This window comes from Hyla sarda, chromosome 6 (genome assembly GCF_029499605.1).
Source record: "Hyla sarda isolate aHylSar1 chromosome 6, aHylSar1.hap1, whole genome shotgun sequence".
NCBI classification, from domain to species: domain Eukaryota; kingdom Metazoa; phylum Chordata; class Amphibia; order Anura; family Hylidae; genus Hyla; species Hyla sarda.
The window spans coordinates 30483548-30502627 of record NC_079194.1 but is presented as its reverse complement, the minus strand read 5'-3'; the positions used below and the strand labels follow the sequence as shown (position 1 = coordinate 30502627).

Below are 19080 nucleotides of genomic sequence, written 5' to 3'. Positions count from 1 at the left end.
TCATCAGAGTTGTATGCACTTCTATTTTGTCATATTGTTTATGAAGCTTTAAACGTGCAACGTAGAGTTTAGCAATTTATTGTTGTCACTGGGAAGCATAAGTTTTCTATAGGATTTAAGAAGAGCCATGAAAAACACATATACAAAAACACTAAATAAATGTATTAATTCAAAATAATAATATTAATAATAATAATAAATGAACATACATACAGCAGACTCTTCAATCCGCAATCTGTTGTGGAGAGTAAGGCTAGGTTCACACTACGGAATTGCCGCCTGCAATTCCGCTTTGAAATTGCAGGCAGAAATATCTAGTATAGTGAATGGGTTTCCGTTCACAAATTCACACTTCGGAATTTGTGAAGCGGAATTTGTGAACGGAAAATCTGCTTTAAAATTTCCGCCTGAAGAATGGCGTTGCTCATACTCAGGGAACACTCAGGGAACACATACTCAGGGAACACATTGCAGTCTATAGGAGACTGCAGTGTCCGCGCCGTCCTAGCGTTGACTGATTCAGTCGGTCCTGGCCGCACTTGGAATCTCCAGGCGGAAATGTTCTGCCCAGAGATTCCGCAGTGTGAACCTAGCCTAAGTGCTGTCCTGTCCTATACTGGGACTTCTCCGGCGAATTCTGCCAAAAGATTGAACACGTTGAATCTTTTGGCGGAATGGAATTCCGCTACGGACTATCACTGAGATTTAGAGGAATCTGCTGCGCGGAATCTGCAGAGAGATTTACTGAGTTGTCTGATGTTCAGATTTTCTTTGTTGTCCATAGCAACCAATCAGAGCTCAGCTTCTATACGTAAACAAGCTCTGGTAAAGGTAGTGAAAGTGCTGAGTTCTGACTGGTTGCTATGGGCAACAAAGACAATCCCAAATATAAGACAGCTTGACAAATGTCAGCCCAGATTTATCATTGCGATGTGCCCATAGCAACCAATCTCAGCTCAGCTTCTGTCATTCATTGAGCCTTGATGGGTTCCTTTGGTTTTTGCCCTCAATCCTGAGTATTTTGCTATGCTATGTGAGGAAAAACTATACGAAATGTTACTTTATAGTTCTTATACACGTTATTGTACTAGTTTCTGCATAAACGGGATAGCAAGCAATATGGCTGCCACCGCCATCCCCACAGAGCTATCACCCAGCATTCCCATAGCCAATGAATGCAAATCTAGCTGGCAGTATAGAATAACATACAACTCTTTATGGGTGTACAGTGGCCTAATAAAATTTGGAACGGTTCTTAGGATCAGTAATAGGGTCAGTGACTTGAATACACACCTAGGGTATTTTACCAGCACAGCTGGTATTTTTGCCACCCTGCCAGTATTTTTATATTAAAAATACCAGTGATGCAATGGCCGGTATTTATCCAACCAATCCTCCAACTCCCGGAATGTTACACCATAACTTATACCAGAATTTCCCTACCAAAGCGCCTCCAGCTGTTGCAAAACTACAACTCCCAGCATGCCCGGACAGCCGTTGGCTGTCCGGGCATGCTGGGAGTTGTAGTTTTGCAACAGCTGGAGGCCTCCCTGATTGGAAAACACTGACCTATACTATATACTACTATACAGTCCAACATGCTGGGAGCTGTAGTTTTGCAACAGCTGGAGGCACCCCTGGTTGGAAAACACTGACCTATACTATATACTATATAATCTGACATGCTGGGAGTTGTAGTTTTGCAACAGCTGGAGGCACCCCTGGTTGGAAAACACTGACCTATACTATATACTTCTATATAGTCCAACATGCTGGGAGTTGTAGTTTTTGTTTGGGGCAGCTGCTGAGCCACAGGCTGTATCAGGGCATGCTGGGAGTTGTAGTTAGTAACTAATTGCTACTCCTGAATTTAATTAAAAAAAAAAAAAACGATCAAAAAGTCACATCAAAACAAGAATGGTACAGTTAAAAACTACAAATGGGGGCACAAAAAATGAGCCTTCATACTGGCCCGTATAAGGAGAAAAAAAAAGTTATAGGGGTAAAAATAGGACAAAATTTCCACAAAAAATGTGTAATGTCCCAGTACAGGACATGGTCCTTTACTACGCTTAGACCCTGTAAGGTTGAGACCCTCAGTGACCTGGAGGTCTCCCCCTGTTCTTTCCAGAATGTTGTTTATACTGCTTTAATGTATACATTAGGACAGGATCCTAATGTATAGATAGAGCAGAGGACCTATGTAAGGTCTCAAGGACCTGTAAGTCTGTCACGTTATGTTATGCAGTCACATGATTTGTTGTCACATGTTCTCCCAGGGAGCACCAGCTAAACCTATGACCCTCAGCTTGACCAATGTGCCTTAGTCCAGCCCCCCCCCCCCCCCCCCCACTATATAAAGGGGCGGCCATTACAATTAATTCTCTTACCTCCAATGCTACCTTACTGAGCACAGCAACCACCAGAGGTCTCAGTACCAGTGACCAGCATCTGAAAGGCCACAAAGCTACAGCCATTCCAGTAAGTCAGAAGTCTATGTCTGCTGTCACTACAAATAGTCAAGTCCTGCATATAGTCAAGCCTCAAGATAATTCTCTCAAGTCTATTACAAGTATAATTGGTCCCAGCAAGCTGCGAGGTCCTTCTGTGTTGTAGGATTCTCTAAAACAGTGTTCTCCAAACTGTGGCCCTCCAGATGTTGCAAAACTACAACTCCCAGCATGCGCGCATGCTGGGAGTTGTAGTTTTGCAACAACTGGAGGGCCACAGTTTGGAGAACACTGCTTTTTAAGGATTGAAGAAAATGGTCATCCTACTTAACCGAAGCCCTACCATGACATTATGCACAAATTGATGCCTATGATCTCTCATGCGCATTAAAGGAGAACTCCAGAACATAAAAATTGTTCCCCATAGTGCCGGCAGTAAAAAATAAAGATGTACATACCTTTCTCCACTCCCCCAGGGCCTCCGGTAACCGGTTCGGGTCTCCGCCGCGATCCACTTCCTGGTTGCCGGTGGTCGGATGAATCATACTGCACTCAGCCAATCACCAGCCGCAGCGAGGTCCCGACTCGGCCGGCGATAGGCTGAGCGGCAGTGTGACGTTTTCGGCCCCGGCCGCAGGTGCTGGTGTAGTGAAGAATTTTGTCTCCTGAAGCGTTTTGACACTGCCGCTCAGCCTATCGCCGGCCGAGTCGGGACTTCACTGCGGCTGGTGATTGGCTGAGCGCAGTATGACTCGCCGACCACCGGCAACCAGGAAGAGGATCGCGGCGGAGACCGGAGCCGTTTACCAGAGGCCCCGGGGGAGCAGAGGAAGGTATGTACATCTTTATTTTTTTGACAGCCGGCAGTATGGGCGACAATTTTTATATTCTGGAGTTCTCTTTTAAGGATAACTAAAATGTAATTGAACGATGAAAGAGAAAAACAATTATGCCGAGGGGGTAAAAAAATGCAAAAAAATTAAGATAAAACATGGGTGTTGATTATTTTAAAACAGGATCAATATCTGTGCCTATTTGTCACATCAATTTGTCTTTGAAGACTATTTGTCAGCCTGTTTGTATAAGACATTGCGATGGCTCCTACATGGTGTAGGCACGAAATGAGTCCCATCTGGTGACCGCACTACAATCCGCCATTTCAGATCCTTATAAATCTCGGTTATAAACACCCGGCTGGAGGCATTTGGATACCAGATTGCAATAGTCTTATAAGGAATCAGGCAGATGTCTTGTGCAGCAGCTTCCTTCCTAGCCGGCACAATGAGAGACACCATGATTACTTGGCTCATTCCAGTCAGTTGACGCTAGATTGATTTTCTGACTTGAAGTAGTTGAGATTTCGCTTACAGACATTTATGTTCTTGTCACATTTGCAGTCTACCACACGACTTCCAACCTTTCATGCCAAGATGAATATTTCATAGCATTGCTCTAGCTTATCTGCTTATTTTGACTTAGTGTAAACAATAAAAAACTATATGATTTAACGCTATGATAAGTCTTCATTTTTTTTAACTAGAGGTCAAGGAGGTATTGGCTTACAGCAACATGAACCCCCTGGGAACGTCCCTGCAAGAAGTATTGTGCTGCAGCTCATTGCAGCCTCAGGGTCACACTTGAAGGTCACATTCCCGATGCAACTTTTGAGTAACAAGGGACATTGTAATTGCATTATACAGTGTTTGCGATAAAAAAAATATATATATATATTTTTTTACGGTATTAAAAATGTATCCAGTCTATATATATATATATATATATATATATATATATATATATATATATATATATATATATACATCCACTGAAATCAACCTTGTCATATCTAAGGGGTTGTCTCAAGAATAAGAGCAAGAAAGTAAAGCTCACCTAGCAGCTTCTGGTCCACACCTCCGCATGGATAAGGCCCGGTCCGGCTCTGTTCATATTTGCATCTTGGTTTCCATCATATATAGATCTTCTTTATGAAGGAAACTATTACCGACCAACATAACCATTGAGTATTCCTCCATTCTGGGTCATAGAAGTCTTACACCCTAATAGGTTATATCGGCAGGAATTGTATTTATGAGACAACATGGAAGAAAGGATATTCAGCTGCTGTGTGATACAATGGTAGCTTGTATTTATGTCCAATAAAAATCACATCGGGACACTTAGCATTAGCTAAGTCAAACGCGTTTCTGAGGTCACAAGACGCCCTTAATCATGGGAAACCATAATCCAGGGTGTCTTGTGAAATCTGAAATGCGTCCTGTAACAAAAAAAGCATCGTAGAGAATGGACAACCTCTCTAACCACAGTGATGCATTTCTGACGTCACAAGATGCCCTTAACCATGGGAAGCAATCGGGATTAGCTGCTGCTGAGTGTTTGATGGTGATTTTTCTTGGACGTAAATAAAAGCTATCAATGTATCTAACACCGTGCTGGATATCCTTTATTTTACATTGTCTCATAAATACAATTCCTGCCAATATTACCAATAAGGGTATAAAGGACATCATAAAAGGCGGATTCCCCCTTCTATGACCCAGAATGGAAAAATGCTTAAAGGGTAAGTTGGTCGCTGATACCCTTGCTGTCCTGTCAGGCAGCCTCCCTGAAGTGTCCCCTGGGCCCTCGACACCTGTCCCCTTATGTATATATATTTTCTGCCATGTGTTATACTGTAAAATGTATATAAGAGTGTTATTGCTTTAAGAAATGTTAACATGTGATCACCAGTTGTCATGTGAGTTGTCATGTGAGTGTAACCCCCGTGAGGTATAAGTGACCATGTGACCTAAGGGTGACCTATGGGACTCCTCACAGTCTCCCCCATATAAGCCCTGGGTGGAGCTAGCTCTCTCTCATACGCTCTTGATTTCCAGTTAAGTCTTTGCTGAGGTCCAGTGCAGTCAAGTCCTAGAGTGTGTCTGGAGTCCATAGGAGGCATCAAGTCCGTCCTGCAGCCACAAGCCTTCAAGTCTACAAGTAAGCTACAGTCATAGCTTAGTCAGTCTCAAGTGAAGTCAGTCACAGTCATCTATTGTCAAGTCAGAGTGGCCTGCACTAAAATTGTCCAAATCTACTGCAAGTCCCAACAAGCCCTTAAGTACTCAGAAGTCACTCCTTGGGCCCTGGCAGAACTGTATAGACTGTACCATCTGTCACTCAGTAAAGCTACCGTTGTCCGTAATTTGGCGTTGGAGTCATTATTGCTCCCATGCCTAGGCCAGGATCCAGTGGTATACCTTCGGGTGGTATTGAAGAGGATAAACCATGCCCTGGCGTCACGAATACAAGGGGTTAATGCCATCTGCCCCTAGGGTAATTCTATCTGCCCTGCATCACACCCCATACCACAGAACTATCTGCACAGTAGGAGATCTTTGTTTCTCCTGTGATTTATATGCACGATAGAGTCATCAGTTTTTATTGCAGGACTCACAAGGTTCAGACTATGGGCTCAAACAACTTCACTGATTTCTTCAGAGTCCTGACCCTGGGAGTCCACATTCATTTCCACCAGAGCAGTCAGTATCAAAGCATAAAAGTGTCATAAGGAAGGCCTGAGGAAACATATTAGTAGTGTCGCTGGGAGAGGCTTTGGCACTGGGATTTATAGAACATTTTGGGATTCACTCCCAGGAAGCCGCTTCCTGTAGTGATGATGGCTGACAGCCAGGGATGGAGGTCAGTCTTTTAAGAAGGGGTGGTCCTGATAGAATAACTTCTTTAAATTGGTGCCAGAAAGTTAAATAGATTTGTAAATTACTTCTACTGTATATAAAATTATTTTTATTTCCGGTACTTTTTATCTGCTGTACAGTATACTCCAGAGGAAGTTGTGTAGTTCTTTCCAATCATTCACAGTGTTGTCTGCCGACATCTCTGTCCATGTAAGGAACTGTCCAGAGCAGGAGAGGCTTACTATGGGGAATTGTTCCTGTTCTGGACAGTTCCTAACATGGACAAAGGTGTCAGCAGAGAGCACTGTGGTCAGACTGTAAAGAACTACACAACTTCCTCTGGCGCATACAGCAGCTGATAAGTAATGGAAGGATTAAGATTTTTAAATAGAAGTAATTTACAAAACTGTATAACTTTTTGGCACCTCTTGATTTAATAAAAATAGGAGTACCCCTTTAAGCCTCTAGTTATGGTCACCTGCTAAACATATCTTCCAAACACAATTACCAAATAATGCATCCTGTTGATATTGTATCAACAGGATGCATTATAAAACCCCTTCAAGATGGAAATCCAACAAAGAAAATGGCAAAAGATGTTGGTTGTTCCCAGCCAGCTGTGTGTAAAATACATTTTTTAAAGTTGGAATACCTCTTTAACAAATAATTTTCTTTTATAAGTCTGAGGAACGTTCAGGTATTAAAGGGGTATTCCAGTTTTTTTTTTTATGTGACTATGTTACAGAGACTGTAAAGTTAGTGTAGTCCATAATATAGTGTCTGTACCTGTGTGTGACGGTTTTCTCACAATTCTTATGTTATTTTCACCCCAATATTTATTTTTAACAGCATACAAAATGACTGTTGTCTCAGATTTTTCCCAGCTTGCAATGCGGCCGAGACCTGACTCACTAGTCAGCTGATGACAGGGAGCCTGTCTGCTTCAATGGGTGGAGGGAGCAATCTGCAACTAATGCAACAGCTGTAGGCACCCTGATTGAAAACCACAGGTCTTTTGAATGGATGCAGCTCATTTATGTCTCAATGGGTGGGGTGGCTGATGTGTGGGAGGGAGGAAAATGGAATTGTGGGATTTGTAGTCAAACAAAGAAAAGTCAAACAGGAAATATTAGTTCACAAAAAGCTAGCCACAGTGTTATGCTAATATCACGACATAGCCATTTATCCCCAAGACAAGCGCAGATCACCAGGTATGTACTAAAATCACCTTATGGTGGACAACCCCTTTAAAACGTTGTTTTGTGTCGTATCTATGACTAACACATTTGCTAGAACGGAAAACATCTTAGTGACCATCCTTTAAGTCGTACAGTAGCATTTAGACTTTGCATTGCAGCATAGTTTAAATGAAGAAAGTGGAATGTGAAAAAAACTGAACGTAAATGTATCAACTTCTCTCGGATCACAGACGACTTCCAGCAGTCGGATCACTGTGAGTAATTCACATAAGCACGAAGAACTCACGTCTTGTTCTCATATCGAGGAAGGGAGTTGACAGGCATCTTTCAGCGCTCTCCAAAGCCAGCAAACCGGTGCACGGATAACTGGCTGTGGCCCAATGTTTCATTTCATATCATATCAGTTACAAAGAGGCAAAGACAACAGAGAGCAGAACGCCACTCCATAGTTGAAAGTAGACAGAAGATTATCCTGAACACTGGAGGAGATCAGTTAACACCTACGTCTGCTCAACTGACGGGGCCTGATCTCTTACGTCAAAAACATATCACATTTGCAGGTATGTCGGCATTAACATTAGTATGACTCTGCAGATGCCTTAAGAATGTTTACAGTGAAATATTTCATCAACGGGCAGGTAGAAGCTAATGTATCCTAATCGTTTTAAAGGGAACCTGTTGTCGAAATGGCCACATAGTGTTATATAAGGTTTCTAAAGATTTGATTTTCTTAACTAGGCCTTAAAGGAGTATTCCGGGCAAAAACATTTTATCTCCTATTCAAAGGATAGGGGATAAGATGTCTGATCTCCGGGGGCCCACTGCTGGGACCCTCCCGTGATCTCCCTGCAGCACCTGCATTCTATGCGGGGGCTGCGTCCCTAGTTTCGGAAACCTCTGGGTTTCCGGGACTGGGGACGTGACGTCACGCCATGCCCCCTCCATTCATGTCTATGGGAGGGGGCGTGACGGCCGTCACGCCCCCTCCCATAGACATGAATGGAGGGGGCGTGGCGTGACGTCACGTCCCCAGTCCCGGAAACCCGGAGGTTCCCGAAACTAGAGATTCAGCACCGGCATAGAATGCAGGTGCTGCAGGGAGATCACGGGAGGTCCCAGCACCGAGCCCCCCTGCGATCAGACATCTTTTCCCCTCTCCTTTGGATAGGAGATTAAATAAAGAAAGAAAGAAAGAAAGTGATATATATATATATATATATATATATATCCTCTCGCTCCAGTAGCATACACCATTTCTAGTTTTAGGTAACCATACCATTGCCACAAGTCCCAGTCTGACCTTGAACTCAAATCATTGAAGATCCCTTTAGCTGCTTTAAAGGGGTTGTCCAGACAAAAACTCCACCCCTAGACATCTTAAGCCCCTATCCAAAGGATAGGGACAAGATGTCTGACTGCAAGGGTCCCGGCGCTGGGGATCTCGACTGCGGCACCCCAGACATCCGGTGCACAGAGCGAACTTCGCTCCATGCCGGATGACTGGTGATGTGGGGTGGAGGCTCGTGATGTCCTTTGGATAGGGGATAAGATGCCTAGAGGCGGAGTATCACTTTAAACCCTATCCACAGGACTCCCGAGTGTTGTACTGGAGACTGCTAGGGATCTCCAGCACAGCACTCGGTATCTTCAGTGCTCCCATAGAAATGAATGGATGATGTGGCATCTCTAGCTCAAGGACATGCGGAGAGCGGGGGCCCTGTTCTGGAGATTGCGGGGGGTATAATTAATCGAATCCCCCGGGATCATACACTAATCCCTTATCTCGGGGATAGGGGATAAGTTGTTTTTGACTGTACAACCCTTTTAAGTTTGGGTCCCTAGATCTGTGGTTGGATCGAGACTTGGATCATGGTCATCTGAAACCACAAAACCTCTACCGTGAACTTGCATCACATGCATTATATTTGTGTTACACACTTTGTGTTGCGGCTTGCACTATGGATTTCCTGCCGATTTCACCCCGCTACATCAAAAGTAGTGAACACTAAACCCTCGCCGAATCCACAGTAGAAGGACCACGCAGTGGATATGAAAATTGACAAATTACTGAAATTTCTGCATTAAAAAAAAAACGTTTTGGGCAAGTGGGTAAAATTTATAAAATTGCTACTACTGTAATCCACAGGTAAAATCTGCAGCAGTTCTGTCACATGTGAAGTCACCCAGGAGGATGGTGTGAACGGAGCCTAAGGGCAGGTATACACACAACAGATTATGCGGGAGAAATGTTTTCAATTCCTGTTCCTTTGAATGGAATTTCCATAAATCCACGAACTTGGTATCAAGAAAATTTCATTTCAGAGGAACTGAACCGAGATTCTGTAGAAGAAATTTCTGTAGAAAAAAAAAATATCTGCCATGTGTGTATTCACCCTAAGGCACATTCTTGCAGCTAATGTAATAATAATAAAGAGCTTGGACGTGGAGGGTTTCTCCCAGGTCTAATGACAGGTGGGAAGATCGAGAGATTGGGGGGGGGTGGATAAGAAGACATATTATCAGCTACAATGACGAGTGACACAGTGAGGAGAGAGGTCCATGAATGAATGACCTTAGTGCAGATGGTTGATCCAACTACTATGACTACATCACGGTATAATTTTGGGTAGACCATTGACTACTTTTTCTGTAGCATAGCCCTTTCAGGAATACAAAATAAAAAATAAAAAAATAACTAAAAACAAACGAAAACACACAGATCCAATACAGATTTTCCAAGTTTTTGTCAAAATAGATATGGAGGAAAGACAAGCATGTAAAATAACCCATACATAACTGAACATTATAACACACACAACACTACTGTATGAGACGGGAAAAATCCCACAATGTCCCCATAACGTAGCTCAATAAAGCAGTTGCGTTTGATTAATATCCCGCTTCATATGTATTTGTAGAAGCGAAGAAGAAACCCATGGAATATGGCGCTGCAGACTCAGATGAATGAGGCGGATGCCAGAAATAGTTTGAAGTAGTCCTCAGCAGGACCGTTTCTTGAACAAAAATAATAAAAGACAGGATTACGCGTTTCGGGAGGAGCCCTCCCTTCCTCAGATGGCGTAATCCTGTATTTTAATATTTTTGTTCAATAAACGGTCCTGCTGAGGACTACTTCAAACTATTTCTGGCATCTGCCTCATTCATCCATATTCCGAGGGTTTCTTCTTCGCTTCTACATACCTCTCCAGGACGACTGTTGTCTTCTCCTGCAACCTACTGGCTTAGCAGCAACTCGCACCATTTGTACCCCGATACTTTCAGGGGTGATATGCGTATTTATATTTTTTCTAAGGTGAGCGGCCATCTATAAGCTCCGTGGGGCTGCCCCCCACTAATCTTCCGCTCGTTAAGGGTATTACACGAGGCGCCGTCCATTGGTCCTTTTTCTTTTATTTCCACCGATTCTTCATATGTATTTGCCCTTTTAGCTCTCTATACAGTGCCAATGCTAAATACTATTGGAAACGGCAGACATTGGGTCCGTATACCGTAGGGGTCAATAACCACATAAATGTACACAGTGATGGTTCAGTAGCCCAGCTTGAAGAATAATTCAGAATAGGTCCATTGTGAACTTGACTTGTATGAAGAAGATCATAAATGATTGTCGGCACTCACCATGTCTTCTGAGTTTCTTTTATATTTAAATAATCACATGTACATACAGGATAGGACGACATACAGAGGGGAGGGGGGGGGGTACCCCCCCCCCCCCTCTGTATGTCGTCCTATCCTGTATGCACATGTGAGTATTTAAAGGGGTACTCTGACGTGAGATAACAACTGCAACTTGTATGAAGAAGATAATAAATGATTGTCGGCACTCACCACGTCTTCTGAGTGTGTTCTTTATTTAAAGGGGTACTCCGGTGGAAAACATTTTTTTTTTTTTTTTAAATCAACTGGTGCCAGAATGTTAAACAGATTTGTAAATTACTTCTATTAAAAAAAAAAAATATTAATCCTTCCAGTACTTATTAGCTGCTGAATACTACAGAGGAAATTATTTTCTTTTTGGAACACAGTGCTCTCTGCTGACATCACGAGCACAGTGCTCTCTGCTGACATCTCTGTCCATTTTAAGAACTTTACAGAGAAGGAAAAAATACCCATAGCAAACATATGCTGCTCCAGACAGTTCCTAAAATGGACAGAGATGTCAGCAGAGAGCACTGTGGTCATGATGTCAGCAGAGAGCTCTGTGTTCCAAAAGGAAAACCATTTCCTCTGTATTATTCAGAAGTACTAATAAGTACTGGAAGGATTAAGATTTTTTTAATAGAAGCAATTTAAAAATCTGTTTAACTTTGATTTAAAAAAGGTTTTCCACAGGAGTACCCCTTTAAATAAAGAAGACACACGTGGTGAGTGCCGACAATCATTTATTATCTTCTTCATACAAGTTGCAGTTGTTATCTCACGTCAGAGCACTAGCGATGAGCGGCAGGGGCCATATTCGAATCTGCGATATTTTGCGAATATACGGATGAACATTCGTCTTATGTTTGCAAAATTCGCATATTCGCTATGTTCGTTCTTTTTTTCATGCGAAAATTCGTAATGAAATTCGCATAGTGCGCATGTGCAAATGTATCTCACGTAAAAGAAGGGAGGGATCAGTGTCCAGTCTGGAAGTGCCGATATTCTCAAAAAATTTGCATAAACATTTGCATAAAAAAACGCAAGAATATTCGGCATTACGAATATATATCACTATATTCAAAATTTTAGCAAAATTGTGAAGTGCCGATATTCGCGGTAAAAATTAGCATTTCGAATATTCGCGCTCAACACTACAGAGCACCACAAGGGGGTTCTATAAGAGACTGTGTCCATCTATAGCGCATTGGGAATCCGGCTGTCATGGTGGTGCCGGACTGGTTCTTGTAGACGTTTTGTCCATTGTGAACATGACCCAACAGGCAGAGGAAGAACACAAATCACAACATTGATATCATTCACATTCAAGAAGACAAGGACTTTGAGGACCAAAAATTGGTGACGTTTCACTGGGGACATGTCTGTCTTGTGAATGGATATGTTATCACACAGTATTATAAATAGGTGGCATATGCCCGCTCCCTTACCTCAAACACCTCCTCGTCCAGGATGCGGGTCCCAAACACAGCGATGCCAGTGGTGTCCAGCACAGGTCTGTCACTTCTTGGAAGGGGCTTAGTGACCTTTTTTTTGCAGTCCACAATCATGGTGACGGTATTTTTTTCAATACTGATTGCAATCCGGTGCCACCTATATGAAGGAACAAAGCATTGTAACATAGGCCTTGCCATATATCCTTGCCATAGGTCAGACACTTATCCCTTACCATGTGGATTTCCAGAATGGGCCCCGGCTCTCCACATGTCCGGGAGCTGCAGATGCCATGTTATTCACTTATTTCTTGGGGAGATATGACAGCATAGCAGAAATGAATAGATGACGTAGCATCTGTAGCTCCATGCAGTGGGAAAAGGTGGGGCCCCGTTTTAGAGATCAGACCCTTTTTTAGGGGATAATTTTTTTTTTAGTGAGTAACCCCTTTAATAATTGTTGTATATTGTAGTCGCCCTCCTCATGAGATTTAAAGAAGTATCATGGAAAAAAACGTATCCCCCTATCCAAAGGATATGAGATAAGTTTTAGATCACGGGGGGTCCGAGCGCTGGGGCCCCCGCAATCTCCTGTTTGGAGCCCCAGCTCTCCTTTAGTGTATGTTCAGACGAGCGGATTTACAGCGCGTATTTCGATGAGGATCCACTGCTGAAAGACCTCTGTATGCTGCCTTTACATACATACAATACCCAGCTATGAGCAGACACACTGCAATGTGCAAGTCACCACGCGCATGCCCAGTATACTCACGGCAGCGGCAGCTCTCGGTCTAGCTCATAGAGCAGGGGAAGCGGCCGCAATGTGTGCAAGTACACCGCGCATGCGCGTCTACTCACACATCCTCAGCGTAAAATACATTCTAAATCCACTCATCTGAACATACCCTTAAAGCGGCGCCTCCCGACCCCCGCCCTAAGCGAAGGGCCGCCATGCCCCCTCTATATAGCTCTGTGGGTAAGCCAAAGATTGCTGAACAGCTCTCCTATAGAGCTATATGGAGGGGGTTTAGCAGCCCCCGCTTTGGGCAGGGGTCGTGACGCAACGATGTGAAAGAGAGCTGGGGCTCCAAGCAGGAGTTTGCGGGGGGCACCAGCACTAGGACCCCCCACGATTTCAAACTTCTCCCCCATCCTTTGGATAAGTTTTCTTCCATGATACTTCTTCTTTAATGTGGACCTTGCTAAACACACAATAATGGACAAAACAACAAACCACAAAAACGCAGGGCGACCACAAGATAAACTATGAACTGGTTTATCTTATTGGCCGAATTCACACTACAGAATCCGCTGCTGGACAATCTCCTTCTAGAGATTCTGAATGTGGCCAGCTCAGACTGAATCAGTTGGTGTTAGGACCATACGGACATAGATGGCAATGTCTGCGAAGCGGATTCCGCCAGAACATTGAGCAGGTTAAATGTTCTAGCGGAATTATTTAATCAGAATTTTCTGCCAAGAAAATTCAGCAGTGTGAATGGGTTAATAGAAAACAACCCATTCACCTACATTTTAACGTAATGAAGAGGAATTTCCTACCAAAATTCAGAAGTAAAATTTCGGTCAGAAATTCCGTAGTGTGAACCCAGCCTTATGGTCTGATTGTCCCTTTATAACTCAGTGGCAGCCCCCAAGCGTATAGACGCGATATAAAAAATAAAAATCTTATGCAAAGTGGAAACGCTTCCAAGTCCCTTCCAAAAGTGACCAACATTTCCGAAACAAGAAGATCAAAAAGTTTTTATACAAGTAGCCACTTTGTAGAAGACATTATAGACATGACGGTTTTATCGGCACAGCTGAGCTTCCTGGCACAGACATAAGAGGCGTTCTGAATCAAAAGCGCAAACAACAATGTAACAAGAAGAAAGATTATTATAGTGAACAGCGGGGTGGGCGCATTTCTCCGGCCTAGTTAGAATTAAGGATTTTATTTTCCCTTTCATTCCGAGTTTTTCAACTTTCAGACCACTTTGCCTGTTTTTAAGTTTATGTGCCAAAAATAACCAGGGATTTTACTACAAAGGAAGATGGCAACAAATTACATAAGTTACATATAGTTTGGTTATTAGAGTCCATGAATGCCATGGACCAGGATGAAGTCATGCAAGGCAGAGTATAGAAGGTGCGGATGCACCAATCCAGGATTATCCTAGACAAGTAGTTTAAAAATCTTCATTTAAAGTAAAGGCTCTGTCCCACATTGGATGAATCTCTATTATCCAACATATGTTTCTTCTTTTACATTAGATATTGTACTTTATTCACAACATGTCCTTGTTGCTAATACTGTATAAGAGATGGCACTTCTCCAGAGTAAAAAGAGTTATTCCACGATAAATAGCATAAAACAAGTAAGATAGCACAGCCAACGCGTTCCGGGTCCGAACCGGACCCTTTCTCATGCACGCATTTGAGAAAGGGTCCGGTTCGGACCCGAAACGCTTTGGATGTGTTATCTTCCTTGTTTTATGCTATGCGCGCACTTGAAAAAGGGTCCGGTTCGGACCCAAAACGCGTTGGTTGTGCTATTTTGTTTTATGCTATGCATGCACTTGAGAAAGGGTCCGGTTTGGACCTGAAATGCGTTGGATGTGCTTTCTTGTTTTATGGTATGCACGCACTTGAGAAAGGGTCTGGTTAAAAAAAATAACTTTTGATATGTTGTAGAGAAACATCAAAAGTTTTGGTTGGTCTAAGTGTTTAGACCCCAAACAATCAAAAAAACGAGTCGGGAGAAGGGCCTGCTTAAAGGGGTACTCCGCCCCTAGACATCTTATCCCCTATCCAAAGGATAAGATGGCTGAGGCCCCCCAGACATCCGCTGCAGGGAGCGAAGTTCACTCCATGCCAGATGACTGGTGATGTGGGGCGGAAGCTCGTGAAGTCAAGCTCACGGCCCGCTCGTGATGTCACGGCCACGCCCGCTCAATGCAAGTCTATGGGAGGGGGCGTGACAGCTGTCACGCCGCCTCCCAGAGACTTGCATTGAGGGGGCGTGGCTGTAACAACACAAGCAGGGCGCGGCCATGATGTCACGAGCCTCCGGCGCTGCACCTGACGCTCTAAATGAATGCAGAGTGCAACAGGGAGATCACGGGGGTCCCCAGCAGCGGGACCCCTGCAATCAGACATTTTATCCTCTATCCTAGGGGCGGAGTACTCCTTTAACATATTTTCTTTTGGCTCTGTGTCAAGAGACCAGTTTATAACATAAGTCTATGGGGTATTGGGTATTTGGGTATAGACATAAGGTTACCCTTAATATAAGAGTGGGCCAGGGACTATTCATAGTATTATTGGGCAGACTAGATGAGCCAAATGGTTCTTATCTGCGACACATTCTGTTTTTATGTTTCTATGTATCTATTGTACTGTAAATTTCTGTGGAACTTTGGAATCTGCAACAAGTTCACCATATCTGAATGAGCGCTTAGGATTTAGAAATTTCACGTTAATGTCCTGCAAATATTTCTGAAGGCACCAAGTCTTTGTTAGGTGCATGCACACCACGTTTTAAGGCTACGGCTGCAAGCATCGGCTGGGGGAGGGGAAAACTGCGCACTCCCATACCCCAGCCAGAGCGGCGCTGAAATCTATTGACTTTAATGAGCCGACCGGCGTCAGTGACGCCGGTCGGCTCATTTTTGACATGTATCCAGTTTTCTGACTGGATCTAAAACCGTAGTATACTACAGTTTAATTCCAGACATAAAACCGGACACGGGTCAAAAATGAGCCGACCGGAGTCAGCGCCGATCCGGCTGTGGTACGGGAGCACACGGTTTTCCCCTCCCCCAGCCGGATCCGGCAGCCATAGCCTGAAAACGTGGTGTGCATGCACCCTTACTCTGGTTTACAATTTACAGTATTGTGTATTACTAAAACATATCTTCTGCTATTCTCATTACGGTATATCGCTATATGAAGGCATTGCTATATAAGTTTTTTAAAAATGAGACTTACTTTCCATCTGCAACATTAACAGTGCTAAAAATGGGGTAGTCCTCTGGTGCAGGCTTTCCATGTTGATCTTCATAAAGGAAGACAGGGGACCTGCCGACCTCCACTCCCAATTGCTGCACTCCTTTTTGACTGTACATAGATAGGATGAATGTCTGCAGGCCCTTCTTGGGCTTTACTGTCAGCAGGATTGAGAAATCCTTTGGGAATACTCCCCCTAGAAAAGAGATACAAGAGCAGCTCAGTTAGTTTACATGGTCTGGACCTGTTCTAATGTATTACAGAAGCCTTGAAAGGATGACATTACGTTAGTTACGTCTTTTTTACAATTATTTCAACTGCACTAAATACAACTCCACCAGATGTTGGAGAACTTCCAAGTAGGGCTGAAGAATCTGCTCTGTTGCATATACAAACAGCTGCGATCAGTCAATGGATTGTGAAATAACAGTGCAAGGTAGACGAATCTTATCTGAAGGCCAGACTGCTGCTATGTCCTACCTAACATTATAACTATTGGAGGTCCAGAGGATGTAGTTGCATTAGGAACGTGATACTAGAGAACTTTCATTTGGCCTTTTGGGAAAGGAAACTGTGATCTGATGGCAACCGACACACATTATATATATATATATATATATATATATATATATATATACACACACACATATATATATATACTAAAACTGGATTTATTTGTCTTAAAGTAAAGTAATATTATAAAGATATGGTTGGATTATTGTAGACCCCATTTCGGTTCTTTGTAGTCCATGGATCCAATCATTAGATGAGATCAACTAATATTATAAACATAAGGTTGGATTGTTGTAGACCCTATTATAGTCCTTTGTAGTTTATGGATCCAGTCATTAAAGGGGTACTCCGCTGCTCAGCATTTGGAACAAACTGTTCCAAACGCTGGAGCTGGCACCCGGAGCTCATGACGTCATAGCCCCGCCTTTGTTCCAAACGCTGAGCAGCGGAGTACCCCTTTAAGTAAGATCAACTAATGCTATAAACATGTGGATGGATTGTTGTAGAACCCTTTGCGGTCCTTTGTGATCTATGGATCTAGTCCTTAAAGAAGGTCAAATAATATTATAAACATATGGTTGGATTGTTATAGACCACATTGTGGTCCTTTGTAGTCAATGGATCCAGTCATGAAATAATCCAACATATAATTGATTGTTGTTGCCCCCTTTGCAGTCCTTTGTGGTCCATGAATCTAGTCTTTAATTTAGGTCAGGTAATACTATAAACAGATGGTTGGATTGTTGTAGACCCCATTGCGGTCCTCTGTAGTTCATGGATCCAGACATTAAATAATGTCAAGTAATATTATAAACATACGGTTGGATTCTTATAGATCCCATTGCGGTCCTTTGTAGTTCATGAATTCTGTCATGAAATAGGGTCAAGAAATGTTATAAACATGATTGAATTGTTTTAGACCCCATTGAGGTCATTTATAGTCCATGGATCCAGTCATTAAAGGGGTACTCCGCTGCTCAGCGTTTGGAACCAACTGTTCCGAACGTTGGAGCTCGTGACGTCATAGCCCCACCCCCTCATGACATCACATCCCGCTCCCCTTCAATGCAAGTCTATGGGAGGGGGCGTGAAGTCATGAGATGGAGGGACTATAATGTCACGAGCCCCCGGCACCGGCTCCAGCATTCGGAACAGTTTGTTCCAAACGCTGAGCCGCGGAGTACCCCTTTAAATAAGGTCAACTTATATTATACACATACGGTTGGATTGTTGTAGATTGCATTGTGGTTCTTTGTAGTCCATAGATTTAGTCAAAAAGGAGGAATCTCAGGATGAAGTCCCTTCCGACCTTATGTTTTCGGTGTCTACTGCTGGTAGGGATGTCTGCATATACCACAGCGTTTCTGTGGAATGGCCATAGACCTCATCTGACCACAGAAGTTTGCTTGTGACAATGTTTGGCCTATTTTCAGGACACAAATTTGTCACATGTAAACTAAGTATAGTCTTTTTATACTCTATGGGGGAGATTTATCAAAACCTGTGCAGAGGAAGAGTGGTGCAGTTGCCCATAGCAACCAATCAGATTGCATCTTTCATTTTCCACAGGCCTCTTTAGAGGCCTGTGGAAAATGAAAGAAGCAATCTGATTGGTTGCTATGGGCAGCTGCACCACTCTTCCTCTGCACAGGTTTTGATAAATCTCCCCCTATGGCCATATCATGTGTATGGCCCATAGTGTTGCTCGCGAATATTCGCAATTCGAATTTTATTCGCGAATATCGCATATTCGCGAATTCGCGAATATTCGCGAATATAGCGCTATATATTCGTAATTACGAATATTCGTTTTTTTTTTTTTTTTTTTTTCACAGTACACATCACAGTGATCATCCCTCTCTGCTTCCAGCTTATGTGGATTTTCGCATATATTATTTTTTGGGTATACAAATTTTCGCATATGTTAATTTTCGCATGCGCGCATATTCGCATATGCGAAAATAAAACGAGACTATTACGAATATGCGAATATTCGCGAATATGACGAATATTCGTCCATATATTCGCGAATATTCGCGAATTCGAATATGGCCTATGCCGCTCAACACTAATGGCCCAGTAGACATCAGAATATATTTGTGAAGGT

The 19080-nt window shown here is 43.0% G+C and overlaps 1 protein-coding gene and 1 long non-coding RNA gene across 7 annotated transcripts in view; one reads left to right on the top strand and one right to left on the bottom strand.

Moving 5' to 3' along the window:
* The window catches only part of COL11A1 (collagen type XI alpha 1 chain), a 279532-nt gene that overhangs the window by 207416 nt on the left and 53036 nt on the right, over nucleotides 1-19080 (bottom strand). For 5 of the 6 annotated variants that reach the window (XM_056523433.1, XM_056523427.1, XM_056523431.1 and 2 more), the window contains exons 3-4: nucleotides 16443-16656; nucleotides 12453-12615 (exon numbers count right to left, since the gene is read on the bottom strand). In XM_056523433.1, coding sequence (XP_056379408.1) covers nucleotides 12453-12615; nucleotides 16443-16656 — 377 coding nt within the window. Of the gene's footprint in view, nucleotides 1-12452; nucleotides 12616-16442; nucleotides 16657-18193; nucleotides 18432-19080 lie in introns of those variants that run through there. The other variant, XM_056523428.1, reaches the window with a different exon arrangement.
* LOC130275447 (uncharacterized) overlaps nucleotides 7675-19080 on the top strand; it is a 32028-nt gene continuing 20622 nt past the window's right edge. Inside the window, exon 1 of the long non-coding RNA XR_008844783.1 lies at nucleotides 7675-7904. This is a non-coding gene — a long non-coding RNA (uncharacterized LOC130275447). The remainder of the gene's footprint in view (nucleotides 7905-19080) is intronic.